The sequence below is a fragment of the Tigriopus californicus genome, chromosome 4, assembly GCF_007210705.1.
Source record: "Tigriopus californicus strain San Diego chromosome 4, Tcal_SD_v2.1, whole genome shotgun sequence".
Taxonomy (NCBI): Eukaryota; Metazoa; Arthropoda; class Copepoda; order Harpacticoida; family Harpacticidae; genus Tigriopus; species Tigriopus californicus.
Window position 1 is genome coordinate 9890800 of NC_081443.1, and position 15164 is coordinate 9905963.

Below are 15164 nucleotides of genomic sequence, written 5' to 3' on the forward strand. Positions count from 1 at the left end.
TCTTCTTCTTGGTGAACACTCCCTGAAAAATGGAACAAAAAAGTGACGTTCCATTTCCACGCTCTTATGAACCGAGTGATCTCAGATATGAGAAGAAATGACGGGAAGAAATTCCAAAAAAAAAACACCCAAGACTTTTTTTGCTCCCTTTTCGCCCTTGGAAATGGGTCTGGTCGAGTTGGGTTTCTTTTATTCCAAGTTTTATCCCCTTTGTTCGGGTGATTGAGCTTAGCTCGTACATGTCTATTACAGGGCTGCCAAAACTCGCAAGTGGAACAGTGCCCTCAAATCATTTGAGCTCGGGAGTGAGGAAAAAAAATCACAAGGATAATTTCAAGGGTTCTTGGACATGGTCCATGAAGATCAATCTCGAACAACAATCGAGAAGACATGTCGAGTGAGTTGAATGGGCAAAAGACTTGAGAGCCAGCCAAAACGATTTCGTGAATGAACACGGAACACTCTCCGGACTCGTCATGGAATCTCGAAGTGTGTTCCCTTTTTGTCAAAGGTGTAGTTAGTTCGATTTAGAGCTCTTGAACTCGAGGGGAAGAAATGCTTGATGTCATACCAAAAGACAGAAAAATTTTATTTATCTCTTCCGGTTAATAAAAGACAAGGGGTATTTCATACTTTTTTATGTTGTCAACATGAATTTGTCAAGATTTGCACAAACTTCCGAGTCAATGATTCAAATAAGAATGGTAACAAAACCATCGGAACGGAAAGGACGTGATCTTCAATGGACGTGTTTTTTTGTCAGAGCATTCCTCCGCCCATATTCTTGAATCTTAAAAATGAATACGGATACTCAATACTTCCCTGATTCAAAACTAAACATGATTTAAAACATGGTAGCAAATCATCATGCTAACACCTTGTCTCAGGCAAGCAGCTCTATTGGTTCACTTGCGAGTTCCTCCCTGACATCTTTTTAGCCAGCTGTACAGGGCTTTTGAAACGACTGAATCAGCTGTGAGGATTCATCCCCGTTTAAAAAGACACCCCAGTGTCCTAGCCAAAGCCGACAATGGACAGCTGCTTCTGTGACCTATTGAAAGTCCGTCCCCACTTCTTTGGCCTGTTGTGGTTGTTGTTATAGTTGTTAGGGTTTGGAGAAGAGGAAGATGGTTCCAATGGAACCTTGCGGCCTTTTCTCGGATGTGTGCAGATCTTCGTTTTCTTCTTGGGAAGGCTCTCCTGTTTTTCGGCAGAGGCGAGAGCGACAGAGAGAAGGAAGGGTGGAAAGAGAGGAAAAAACGGGCCTTGCTTCTTGGCGTTGTTGTGAGTGGTGAGCTGTTGTTGTTGAGGTTGTTGTTGCAATGCCCGTGGTGATGGTGGTGGTCGTTGTTGTTCTGAGTGAGTGAATGAGAGTGTGCCAAGAAGCCCTCCCCAAGACACAAAGCGCTCTGAGCTACTACAGGATGGTTAGTTCCTGTTTCTCTGGGTGGGCGGTTTTTTTCCTTCTACCCACAGCCTTTGCCGATCAAGGTTTGTTTGCTCCACGTTCCCATTCTATTGGTTGAAGCATGACATCAGGATTGAGCGGTCATTGAGATGCGAGGATTTGAGGCTATCAACGTATGTTCCCTGGGAAGCAATATTAAGCAAACCCCAAGGATATAAAGGATTCTAGGACTCTGGTGATGAATGCCCCGTGAGATCAAGAATTGCCGGTCCATCCTCCCTCATTGGTCCAACGCATTCTTGGATTGTTGGACCTCTCTTAAGAGGAGGCTCCTATTGTGCGTAAAAAGCTTCATCGTTTGCCACAGTTGGCGAGTTTCTGTACAGGGTACAAAGACGACTTTGGTGACAAGATTTGTCTATCCTCCCAGAGAGGAGGATCTGGTCCGTCCAAAATATTTGTACAACAACGTGGCCACCAAATACTTGAGGGGAGTTCAAAAACCTCGTTTCCCATTAGATATGTGACAATTGTAGCGTTCCAGAAGTGATATTCCCTCTCTTTCCCTCCTCAAATGCCGTTCGCACACCCGAGCACGTACAATTGTACAAGTGAAGATATGCATGCAGAGCGAGAAAGAGAGAAAGAAGGAGAGAGAGAGAGGCTGAAGAGGCGAGATCCCCCTTTTGCCTTCACTCAAAGGACAGCCTTTTTTACTTCCTTTCGACTTTAGCGGGATCCAGCGAAACAGAGAAACTCACGTCGTTCCTCTATGCGTGTATTATATATATGTCTGTGTGTGTGTATGTATGTATGAATGTATGTGTGTGTTAGAGAGAGAGAGAGAGAGAGTGCTTGAGTATGTCAGGCGTGCGAAGGTCGCTTAGCTCGAAGGAGCCCAATTCCCTTGAAGAGCAATGGGCCCGCCGTTTGCTCACGTATTCGTGGCCCATTCGTAAGGCTCACCCTCGGTCCCGTCGATCTTCCTGGGTGGCTTACTGTTCTTGTGTTTCCATACATGCAACAGCAAGGAATTGTCAAGGCAGTTTAGTTTGAGGAAGAGGGCGTCCTCCGAGAGGTCTTTCATGTCCTGCCGCCTCCGCCCCTTCCGGACAATCCGCACGGTTAAGTTGGCCATAAACGTTACTTGGCATCCCTGCTTTCCCCTTGCTTTTGGGGACCTTTCGCTCTCGCTCTTTCAAACCTTCTGGGCATCTTTCTTCCCTCTCTTTCAAGGACCACGCCGAAGCACTCGGTCCCTGCTACATCCCACGAAAAGAGGGCTTGAAAGTAGTGGAACTAAAAGAAGTAGTAGTAGTAGTACTAGTAGTAGTAGTAGTAGTAGAAGAAAGAGGAGTAAGAGTAGGAGTAGGAGTACTATTACTATGTATTAGTAGTAGAACTCTCTGTAGTAGTGGCAGCAGCAATAGGGATCGTCGAGGAACTCGAAGAGGGAACCGACGGAAGAGTTGGGCAGCGGCACAGAAGGACGCGAGGGAGAGCAAGGTTGAGAAAAGTTGGTCAAGGTACTGCATCATGCTGCTACTCTTCCTACTGTTACTAGTACTACAACTACTATGCTGAGCAACAACGCCGAGGGATCTTTGGGCGGCCTTTGCAGTCTGTCTGTCAGTCAGAGGAATGGAGCAAGGGAAACACTTCACACAGTACAAGCCACCGAGAATTTGTGCTTGTGAAGGAAGAAGCTGTGGAACAAGATCCATCCCCCGAAGTGAAGCAGCCGCTCTCCTGGCATTCCCCAAGTTTACTTTGGGAGCAAAGCGAAAAGGAGCGCGATCTGCAAAGCCAAAAAGGATCCTCTTAGACTGAGGCACGACCAAAACGAAATTAGGGAGGCCAGTAGAGAAAGTGAAAAAACTCGGATGAGGAGGCGACGAGTGTGTGAGTGAGTGTGTTGTTCAAGCAGAACTTGAAGGCCAAGAAGAAACAGAAGAAGTAGAAAAAGAACCAAGGCAGAGTAGTCAGTCAGTGTCGAGGGTGAAAAATGATGGTTTCCCTCCAATTGGACGGGCTGTGCTTGACCAAATAGTGAGCCAACCACCACCCCATTGCTTTTTCCTGTTCGACTCATAACTCGAATCTTGAGGCCCCGTTTGATTGAAGATTCTCAGTGAAGTGCTCCCCGTTTCCACGTCCTGTCATGATGCTGTGACCACTGAACCCCAAGCGACCCTGGTGGTGGGAGGGTCTCTCTCATGTCTTGGTGGCAGTGGAGAGGAGTGGGAACCCTCTGCGGAAGATTCCTTAAACGAGGAGAAGGAAGAAACATGAAGCGGCAACCATGATAGCATGTTTTCTTCATTGTTTCCGTGATTCATCCAAGTGGCCGCAAAACCTCGGCTTCATCCTCCGACTGCTCCATTGTGCTTTGAGCACGAAATTCTGGTTTCCGAGACATAATCGCCATCACCACCAGCGGACACGCCCTAATTCCGAGCAGCTCAAGAGGATCCACGGAGGGATGAAGGCACACCTGCGACCGACACCTCACATTCACGTGGCTCCAGAGGCCAGCTTTCAGCCTGATCCGCCATCATGGAGTGCCTCGGTGTCCTCGAGCTCTACAATGTCATGATGTTCCTTCTCAAATCTTTTCACAGCCATGGCAAAACATGTGGCATTTAGCAATCATGATGGTACATCATAGAAAAAGCGCCGTTCCTCAGTCGGGACAGGACCTGAGATCCCAAAGATGTGTTGAGTGATATCCAAAAAAAAAGAAAAGATATAAAAATTCATCGTTGTTTATTCATTCCAATCTCTATTCATCCAGTCACGGCATTAACACATAACCACACTAAAACCTCCCAACATTGAGTGAAAAGTGCTCTGATCCCCGCCAAGAAACAGAAAGAAAAAAAAAGATTCAAGCAGCTCAGCAACAAGAAAAGGCCCTGTTTTCAAGTTCAAGCGATCCAATCTGTGAGTGATATCATCACCATTATCATCATCATCATCCTTTCTTCTACTCACCAAGAAGAATGGCCTCATTATATTCAGTGGTGTCATTCGCTCTAGGATGCATCTTCCTCTCTTTTATTCATGTTATGCCAGGTAAGAAGATTACCATTCGACAAAGCGTGCTTGCATTCCACAATTATGTGGGTTCTTTCCATTCCGGGTCATATCAATCGTCCCCTCCTGTCCCAGTCCTCCTAATGTTTTATCCAAATCAGCAAGTTCGCCCACAATGACCATAATCAGACACTTATCCCAGCTTCCTCAGAAGGAGAAGATACTCAAGTGTGATACTCTTATCATGCGGTAGTTGAGCTAAGATCCACCAGAAGAAAGGCCATCGGAAGATATCCACACTAATTTGGACCTGAGAGTCGGTAAAGACCTTCGTGTCAGCCAAGAGTTATGGCCAAATAATGCCCGCAAAGTTCAGCTAGCTGGCTCTGACCCAAATTTGGACTATTTAGAACCAATTTTGCATCCCCGGTTCTTCAGGTCATTGCAGCTGTTGATGTCAGGGTGTCACGTTAACATAACGTTCGTCTAGGAAAAGGTCACATGAACAAAACTCCTCGTGGGAATAAAGAAAACAGCTGACGCTGAAAGACTCAACTAGTGAGTCTCTTTCGTTCACAAAGACGGAAACAGAGTGTGTTTTGTCTAACACAGAATAGGGGGGAGTGGCCATTGTTCCAACCAGCTTTGTTAACTGATCAAAAGACGTCAACATTTGCAGAGTTGAACGTCTTCGTCACGCAAATATAGCAATTTCAAACCCAGTTCCAATTTTTCATTTGGCTCAGAATGACAATGTCGTTCTCGCCACGACCTTCGATGACTGTCTATTCTGTTAGGGACCCCTCCCTCTCTTGATATACGCACACAAATGTAGAGGGGAAAGAAGTTAGCTCATGCCCGAATAGCCCCTTTGTGTTCACTCAACCGCCAACCTCAAGACATTGTTACCCCTCCAAATATCGTAAATGTGGAATTTCCTGAGCGAACAGCAGATAACTTCATTGGACTCGTGGTGTGAAGCGATCTTGGATACTTCCTTTACAAAACACGAGCTGTTGTTCCACATGGTCCAAATCTAAGTGGTCTGACCTAGTTTAACTCAAGATTCTCATGATGGACATTGTGCCTTGTTGTGGCTAACCTTTTTGCTTGGCCACACTGGCGTAGTTTGTCATGAGTCCTGCCAAATGAAACCATTTGATTCATTTGAAATGTGATTCAAGATCAATGGGGTTCCATTTCAAAGAAGTTTGCTTCTTTTCCCCCCACTTCAAGCCGAGTCATTGGATCCAAGCCTCGAGTTTGAACTGGAACTCCGCCCCGAAAGTTTCTGATCTCTGTGGCATTGATCAGATGTGATTTTGTTATCTTATTTTGCTCCAAAGTTTCCTTTCTCGACCTGATAAGCAATTTATTGAGCAAAAACCCTGGTCTGTTCAGTGTAGAACAGCCAAGATAACTTATTGTGTCATTATCTTAAAGCGTTGGCGAAAATCGAGAAAACTTTTCTCCTCCGCTCTCTCGGATTGGACATTGGCGCCACACCAAACGCTTTCTACATCTAAGGAGCAACTTGTTCATCCATATAAGACAAGATGACATATTTCCACTTCAAACCGGCCTTCGTTCATTGGTGCTAAACCGTTTTCCAGATGTTTGTTGGTGGGAGGCTGGAGGCTGGTCGAATTAAGAACGGATTAAGAACGGGGACACCCTCGTTCTTTTCGCTTGAGCAATTTGGATTAATGGTTTCAAACATAAATCTTCAGGGCATGATTTAGACGCGAGTTCAACAACGGCATGGACACACTGATCTGGGAAAAAAAGCTTCCCTCTTTCTTCCATTCATTCGTTCATTCATTCATGCCTAAACGGGGGCCTGTAGCCCTATGCAAAGATCTCACCGACCTGGACCACTCCTACTTTGGTTCTAGGAAATGTACCGTAGTTCCGATGGATCCCTAGCGCAATGTCGATGTGATCTAAGCCGGGAATAATGTATTGTATGTACGTAGAATTTCCCGGGATCAGGAATCAAACGTGTCTTTCGAGCCTATGTACACTTTTATTTTATTTTTTTCCCCTCAATATTTAACGGGTTAATTGTTTTTCTGTTAAGTCATAAGGTTGATGAATGATAGCCTTGGTCGACGTGAACAGTTATACACACAGGAAACCTAGCCAAATTGGATACTTGGATTTGGAACATCATAGTGAAAGAATCATTTGAGCCAATGCTGGAACGTGACTTTTGTTTAAAATTGTGTTTGTGACAGTTGAAATATTTGTACAAAGAGTTGCTTTTTAGCAACACCTATCGTTTCCAAACGATTGCTTTTGTTCCAAATTGTCATCACATTTGAAGTTCTCAAAAATATGGGATAATGGAAAGCTAGTGATATTGGTTTCCTTTGATTTTTGAAAAGGATGTTCCATTTCATGAATGCATTTTACGCAATGCACAAACAGATTGTTTTGGGACCTTGAGCTTAGAGAAAAGAAATATGAATCCGATGGATTCGAAATATTGCTGCCTCCTTTTTGATTTATTTTTCAGCAACAAGAAGCTTTTGAATGAATGCGTTTAACAGAATGTCTGTTGCGAAATATTGGCATGATGTTGGAACATATCTTGCTTAAATGTTTTCTTACGTAAAGAAAACCACCAAATTAGCCTTAAACTTCTTATGTAGGGAAAGCAAATTGACTTTTTTTTCAAAGTGGTCTGCCTATCCATCAAATTTACTTTTCTTAAATAAATGAGAACGTTTTCAAATATATATCAAACTATGTTTTTAATGATTGTTGGTTGAATTGTGATGAAAAGCAACACTTGCATCCGTGCTTGTACATAAGAATGAATTTTCCTTTCTTTAAAAACGAACCCGTCTTATTTATGTTTACCGAGGCAAAAAAAAGTTCCAATCCCAAGAAGATATCTTAAAAATGCCCAAATCAAACAAGGAATACGATTTCCACTTACCAATATCTCACAAAGGCACCTTAATAACCACGGTTTGTGGCATTTTCACATGAGGTATAAACCACCCAAGTTATGATTGCTTGCTCATAGTTTGACATTCTTTATTGGAAGGCTAATTCGGACGATTTCCTTTGGGATTCTAGCCTTCCAGAAATATGTCCCATTGGAACAAACACACCATCACTAAAGTGCTGAGTATGGGAAAAACGAAGGAGATTCGCTGAGTCAAACAAATGAAAAAAATTCTGCACCCCCTAAGGCACTGTTTTCATTGACTGATTAATGTATTCCGCAACCATTCACTGAGAGTGCCAATGTCTCCATGTGCTTTTGTAAATACATAGTATAGTACAAATGAAAAATGTACCATTCCTCTTCAGTTATGTTGTTGCTCTCTGACATGAATCAGTTGGAATAAACGAATTCCGTTTACGGTCCCAAAATGGAACGACCACCTTTGGCCAAAGATCCAGAGCTGAACAAGAGCAATAAGAGTTTGAAATAACCTTGGTCATCCATTTTATACCCTGTCGTTCATTTCGGTGGTTTAGTCCACCTTTCCTGAAGCCACGCCCCCCAAGGCTAATTCCCTGCGTGAAATGACGTCTATGCGGGGAAAGTTCCCTTGATTCTTATTGATCACTGGCACAGTTCCTTCGCTCTCTCTCTCTCGCTCGCTTTCTGTTTGGCTCTTTGGCTTTAGATCCCACTCTATTCTGCTTGTCTTGACGGAACAAAAACCTTGTTTTGCCCACACTTTTTGTGCCCATCTGTCCCACATATCACAAAGGCCAACAACTCAACAAGAGGACTGTGTCAAATTGTGACCAGTTTTCCTCGTCTCCGATAGAGAGCACCACCATTGAAAGAGACAATAGGGCTGAGATGCAGAACCACTGAAAATAAATCGAAGAAGATCAAAAAAGCAAGGTCCCGCTTTTGCCTCTCACAAATTGGTCACCGGACCAAGAGAAAAGGTCATTGAAAAGAATGATTTATAGTCATCCATTTTCAAATAATGTCCCTCGCGCCCTCCCCTTCCTTTAGTCTGTAGCAAGTCTAAGTCGGTGATGGTGTCAAGAGGTGAGTGATGGGCCATCTCCATTGTTTTCAGCAAGCTCTTAAATCAGAGGCACTCAATCCAGACCCCCGGATGGATTGGTTGTTTCGAACTGGCTGGATCGAGGAGGGGGAGATAGACTGGCCTTGAAGGGCGACTAACCGAAGGCGACAGTTGCGGAGTGCATTAGATTCGAATGGACATTCAAGGCCATTGTGTGCTTGGTCAAGACTTCAGAAACCACCTTAATGTCAAAGCCGAGTGCACTTTTTTCCGATTGCTCTTGAAAGGTACACGCATTTCTGACGAATGTTGGCCCCTTCTGTTCCTTCAGTACCTTTGATTGAACTGAAGTACTGCAAGTGCTTGAAATGGACCCCCTCCACATGTTTGTTGCAGTTCAGTTCACGTTAGACCTCTGATCCAGTTGCTTGGCGGCGAAATGATATACAGCAAATCAAGCCTGATGACTCTTGGGTCTTTTGGGTACAAGACCCGGCACCTACTCACTCTACGTAGTTCTTCTCTTAGTAAGCTAGTTTTTGTATTCATCAATGCATACATACATTGGGCTTGTGGTCAAGACAAAGAGGGATTTTGGACAGACAGTCTTGCATGTACTCGCACTAGCGCTTTGTTGGAGGCGATGCTGTGGAAGCAAGCCTGAAAACAATAATCCCCCTTCGAAAGATCGTAATATGAATATGGTCCTAAAGGGGTTTCAAAGTGGAGACCTTCTACTATAGTAGAAGTAAACTATATACTAGTACTAGTAGTACTATAGTAGTCTCTATGGTACTAATTCGTTCTCGTCACGATTAATGTATTTTCTCATCTTTCTTCGGTAAAAGACTGATATTTAACGGTATGAGCAAAGTTTCCTGGCAATACTTGCTTGCGTTCGTTTTTCTTCACAACTTGGACCTCTAAACATCAGGAAGACATTCGTTTTCTTGTAACCAAAAATTCAGAGCATAGGGTACGTTGTCTTTGGAAGAGAAAATATAAGTTCAGGGCTTATTTCGCAGCAAGTGTGCTAACCACAATAAGGCAAGAAATTTTCATTTTCCCCTCATGTAAAAGCGAAGCAATCAGAAATATTCCTCGAGGCGCGGCCACCTATTTTCGTTTTCTTTAGCTTCCTTTTACAAAGCCATTTAGAGCCAAGTATTTCACCTTCAAAGAGTCATAAATCTTGGTTTAGCAAACCTTCTGCAACCAAGCTACCCAAAGGAGGCCAAGAAGGAGGAAAAGAAGGAGGATCTCTTACCAAAACAACCCAAACACCCAAAAGCTTTGCCCAACTTGGGCATTTTCCTTTAGCTCGGGATTTTGAGACTAGTCAATACATGCAGCAAATCATAGACTGTCACTGAAATCTATCCATTAAGTAATGACAGCGTTTGGCCTTGAGACTTGGTCCACTTGTGTGTGCAATCAGTATAGACGGCCGCAGTGCATATGCAACCCATTGTATTATTGATACATGATCAGATTGAAAGTACTTCTTTGTAGAAACAATGTACAACTAGAGCTAAAACAAATGCTGTAAATAGATCCAATACAGTGACAAGATGCAATCTGAAATTTTGGAAGAGGGGCACTTTTCAGAAACCTTGAATTCATGACGGAAAAACGTCCAGCAGCTTTTATTGTTCATATATTTGACATATACATTTTGGAAAATACAATGGAATTATCAATTAGAGTATGAAGAAGATAGAAACAGCTCAAAACTAACACCCATAGTAGAAATATTTCTTTGAGCAAACAGAAACATTTCAAGTGGGCACTAAACCCAATTTTAGCAAAAGTCACGAGCAAAAACCTCGGCCCCGCAATTGAACAAAAAGTGAACAAGATCCCTCTCCTTTTCTTCAGACGTCCTCGTCCCAAACCCAATTCAAAGTTGCGAACACAGTAAAGCCGGCTGGTTGGATCATGTTTTGACAGATCTTGAGGTTAGTTCCACAAGATTGAAGTTTGCAGTTTCCAAGTGGCGACCGCAACATCACATCGAAAGAGAGAGGGTGAGGGGAAGAAGTGATGCTTTGCTTACTTGCTTTAGAGGCCGTCTTCTCGCTCCCAATACCCACATCTTTCCAAGATGATACCTCGTGTCGAACATGGTGTAGTGCTTTCTAAGATGTACGACGAGTCTCCCAAAGATAGTTAGAGGCCTATTTGAAAACCACGGACCCATTCATGTGTGAACTGAGCTAAAGGGAAACACCTAGATTACAAATGCTACCCGTCCGGTTCCCTTAGATCTAGATCTACAGCCATATTCTGTGGATGCATTCCAAGAGGGAGTTGTGGCTTTGCTGTGGGCGGGTTTGGTGCATTCAGGGGTTATTTTGGACGTCCTTTCCTTTTGTACTACTGCAGTATTCTGATGTCAGGCGGTAAAAAAACACTTTGCTTTAGGTTTCAGCACCCCTATCTCGATTAAATGCATCTTGCGGACCTCTGCGTGGGTTCAGATGAATCTCCCTATTTTTAACGTTCTTCTTTCTAATTCGTTGGGTCCAAAAGAGGATGGCACAGTTGTTGGAGCTAGCCAATGTTTTTATTACATTTCACTTTAATATCCTCGGGGAGAGTCATGGGTCCTCTTTTTATGTGAGACCACTCCTAGCAAATGCACGAATTTGTTACCAAAGTTTAGGGGTATTGGTGTTTAATGGAACGGTTCCTTATTTGTTCCATTTTGTGAAGAAATAGAAAATTGGATCCGAGCTCACATCAGTGACCATGGGCAAGATATGTGAATCTGGAAGTCCGAAGTCTGCAATCAATTTCTTTCCTACTGGGAACAACAACATTTTTTGAAGGATATTAAATCCCCCACGAGCCTTGAAGTTTTAGAGGAAGGAAGTGCTGGGACATGGTCGGAGTCAAGGAACTCTCACAACGAACTGTTTGTTCCCTTTCAATATTGACTCCTTCCACAACTCAAAAAATCACGCGTGCTCCTTTCCTGACATGCGATGAAGGAACGGAAATTCGTCTAAGGCCCATAGGATGGACCATAGGTTGTGGAGAGGTAGATTGAAATTTTGAAATATGAGGCTGTAATATCTGCCAAGAACACACCCTACCACATTTGACACTAAAGCTTGACGTCAAGTGGTCTTAAGTCGAAAGTTTCTCAGATATCGGAATTCTGCTTGGACCAGGTTCTAACGAAAGGCGTTCAAATGTCGCCAAAGATAACGTTCACTTGCATTTTGAGCGAGAATACATTGGACCAGAGGTTTTGTACTCTGCCAAAAGATGATCCCGAAATAGACAACTCCAATAATTTACGAGGTGTGATATAAACTCAATGACCTGACACTGGATCGGGTATCAAAGGGCCGGGGTTCTACGCCAATATCCGAGGGTATAACACTTCAGTTTTGGATTTCAGGTCGGACGCGAAACTATGCATGAAGGCTGTTTCCTTTGATTTTGGCAAACGGTCCAATCAGAGCAATTCCCATAACATACTGCTTTTCGTATCTTTAATATCCTATAGGACATGTCAAGTGAATGAAACTCAGGGAAAAATGTAGTCCGACACCCTGATTGTGGGCATTTTGGCGAGGGAGAACTAAGACAAACGTCACAGTCAACTCGCACTATCCGCCCATTGAATTTTCAATACTCGAGTGATTTTGAGTGAGCTGTGCTACAAAACCCAACAAAATGAACATATTTTGAGTAATTCGGTGAACGCACTATCAAATTGGCTCAATATCACAATGCTATTTGGTTAGACAAGCAGATAAAATGAAATAAATGTCAAAATTCAATACATGCACAGTGCAGTTTGGCTGGTCATGTTGTCTTCGATTTTACTCCATGGAATAACGTCAGTTGTTCAGGAACGCGTTCACTTGACAAGCCCTATTGATACATTTGCTAACCCATCACTCTATGGCGGTGAGCAATGACTAAAATCCAACTTCGGACCCATTTCTAGTCTTTTTATCCCAGTTTTTTCTTCTTATCGATGATTTACCACTCGTACAATGCTTGGACCCTACCTATCTGAGGTTTCGCTTGAAAAAGTTTTTCACCATTTCGGACCAAAATTGGAGCGAGGCTAATTTTGTTCCTCAGCAAGAGCCCAATTGGGACCGTGAAACGAGGGTGACCATTTGATGCGTTAAGCGACAAAGAACGAGATCTTTTCAACGGACTTTTTTTAACTTCCCCAGGGAGCCTTTGTAAATGCATTGGGTTCTATTGGTCAAAGAATAGAAGTAGAATCGGTCCTTATAAGTGCGAAGAAAAAACTGAATGTGCAACACCAAAGATTGCCAATGGTGAAGGGGAAGCTGGATGGCAAAATAAGTCTAGGATCTGCCATTCAATTGTCTTGCCCAGCAACCCTCCAGCCTTGCATTGGGACAATTTTCTAAGGGACAATTTATTGCCAAGATTGTTTGCAATCTACAATATCTATCCCAAGGTCAGGCTATCTTCTCCACTCTATTCCGTCGGAGAATGGCCAAAGATGTATTAAAGTTACTTGCCAGGTCAAAAATGGTATCCGTCATTTGGAAATGAGGTTGAATCTGGGTTTGAGCCTTAAGCTCCATTTTTAGGACCTGAGAAGGTGGTGCCCGCCAGGAAAGGAAACAAAAGTTCCCTTTTCTTCCTGCTCACTTTTTCTTTTACTCCCTCTCTCTCACACACTGGTCACAGTACAGTATAGGAACGAAAAAAGTTAGTACAACGAGTCTTGGCTCCAAGCTCACATCCATTCTGCCCTCCTTTTAGCCACATCTGAGCCTTATGTCTTCAATTGGAACATCAGAGCTGTTTCACAAGTGTTCTAAAAGAATCTCTAGTCTTCATAGTCTTGCCATAAATTCCAAATTTATTGCTGGTGACCAAATGCTGTTTGACTGCCGTCCCTTTCCTGACTCAGCAACTGTACCTTCCGTTTTCATCCTTTGTACCGTTAGTTACTGGACGGATGTTTTATAACTCATAGGTCAGAGCCAATATCGTGACCCAATTGCACACGCACTCCGATAAAAATGTGTTTTGATACATGCTTTGAATTACTGTTTTCAGGTCTGTGCTCCCAAGAGGAGGAGCGGCTTGTCCGTGACCTCTTTCGGGGCTACAACAAACTCATCCGACCAGTCCAGAATATGACCCAAAAGGTTGAGGTGGCATTTGGTTTGGCTTTCATCCAACTCATTAATGTGGTAAGTTTCTCGTATGACGGTCTGACATGGCCATTCCATCTAACTCCCGACATCTGTTACATTCACCAAATCGCTCAGGTCTTCACTCACATCGCTCGAAACTTCTTAACGAGATGACGACAGGTGACTGACCACGCCTTTTTGCTTTTTTTCAGAATGAAAAGAATCAGATCATGAAGTCCAATGTGTGGCTCCGATTGGTAAGTTTGAAATCCATCATTTTTCTATCGATCATTTGGTCACAAAGAGAGTTGACTAACCGACAACATTTGGTGGTTCTTTTTATAAGACAAAGAAAATGGCGCAGGCAGGGATGCAAGTTGAGGTAATGGCGCAAAAGCCATAATGGTATGAGATTTAAATTTTGTCCATTTTCGCACTGCCAGGCCACTTTTCTTACTGTTAGTTGATGCCCTGGTTCTGCTCTGAAAACAAAATGCCATCTTGAGGGAAGAGACAGAGAGAGAATCTTGGGAGGCCATTCAGAAAAATCACATTAAATGCATTCTGAAAGCGCCTTCACTCGTTCATCTCCATTTGGTTGATATCATGGAGACATCAGGGTTCCCTGTAGACAGGGCTACTTCGAACTTATTGGTATGGATCCAATCACTATTAAATATGTGTTAATTCTAACTCGTTGTTTGAATTCTCTAATCTGCCCTCTAGTTCGTCGAAGTTGTAAGCAGGAAATTTGAGACCCCTGAGAAAATGACTGTCTCTTGATATCCTTGCAAAATCCTTGAAGTTCTTCATTTAGCAAGACACACGAGTGGAGATCAAGAGTTATGACTTGAGGACCTCAAGGAGATTTGTTTTTTCCAAGTAGTCTGCGCCAAAAAGTCTTTCCCCTATGCGAAATCACTAAGTCTGGGTTTTCCAGCCAGAAACGCAAATTACATTCTGGGAAATAGGGTGATGGTTTCAAATGACTTTAAAGTGCGCTCTATTCGCGGGTGTTTTGTTCTTTGTGGCAAAGTAACTCATGTGTGGTTCAAGCTCATTATAGATTAGGATCTGACAAAGTGTGCCAAAGCTGAACCACTAAGGGCTTGTTGGACGTGGATGTGATCCACTACACCCAAGTTTTTCTAGGGCAATCCAAAAGGGTTTGAAATAAATCGTTAGAAAAGTAGGATAACTTGGCTCCTTAATTGATGCATTTCTCCACAAATTCTCTACTTGCCAGTGAGGTGCATTGCATTCGAAAAATTCATTAGTCCCAAGAGCCAATTCTAGGGAGCTCTCTGCCCACTCTGTTGGCCTGCTATCAATGCTCTCTCGTCGTGGTCTCAAGACGGTCTTCGGGTTGGTTGATCTTATCCTCGACAAGTTCATCATTTAGAGATCCCATAGCAAACAAAGGCCTCAGATGCTTTAATTATATCCTGGAGTTGCCAAGACGACCCTCATCGAGAGAAAGAGATCAGAACCGCTGGCGTTTGCTCCATCGCTTTTGCTCCTCCACAAACATTGCAAATGATCTGCTCAAAAAAAAAGAATTGTTTC

The 15164-nt window shown here is 43.2% G+C and overlaps 1 protein-coding gene across 1 annotated transcript in view; it reads left to right on the forward strand.

Annotated features, from left to right (window-relative positions):
• Nucleotides 1–2742: 2742 nt before the first annotated feature.
• LOC131879888 (acetylcholine receptor subunit beta-like 1) overlaps nt 2743–15164 on the forward strand; it is a 36970-nt gene continuing 24548 nt past the window's right edge. Inside the window, exons 1-3 of the mRNA XM_059226355.1 lie at nt 2743–4483; nt 13519–13655; nt 13811–13855. Of these exons, the coding sequence (XP_059082338.1) occupies nt 4411–4483; nt 13519–13655; nt 13811–13855 (255 nt within the window). The 5' untranslated portion in view covers nt 2743–4410. The remainder of the gene's footprint in view (nt 4484–13518; nt 13656–13810; nt 13856–15164) is intronic.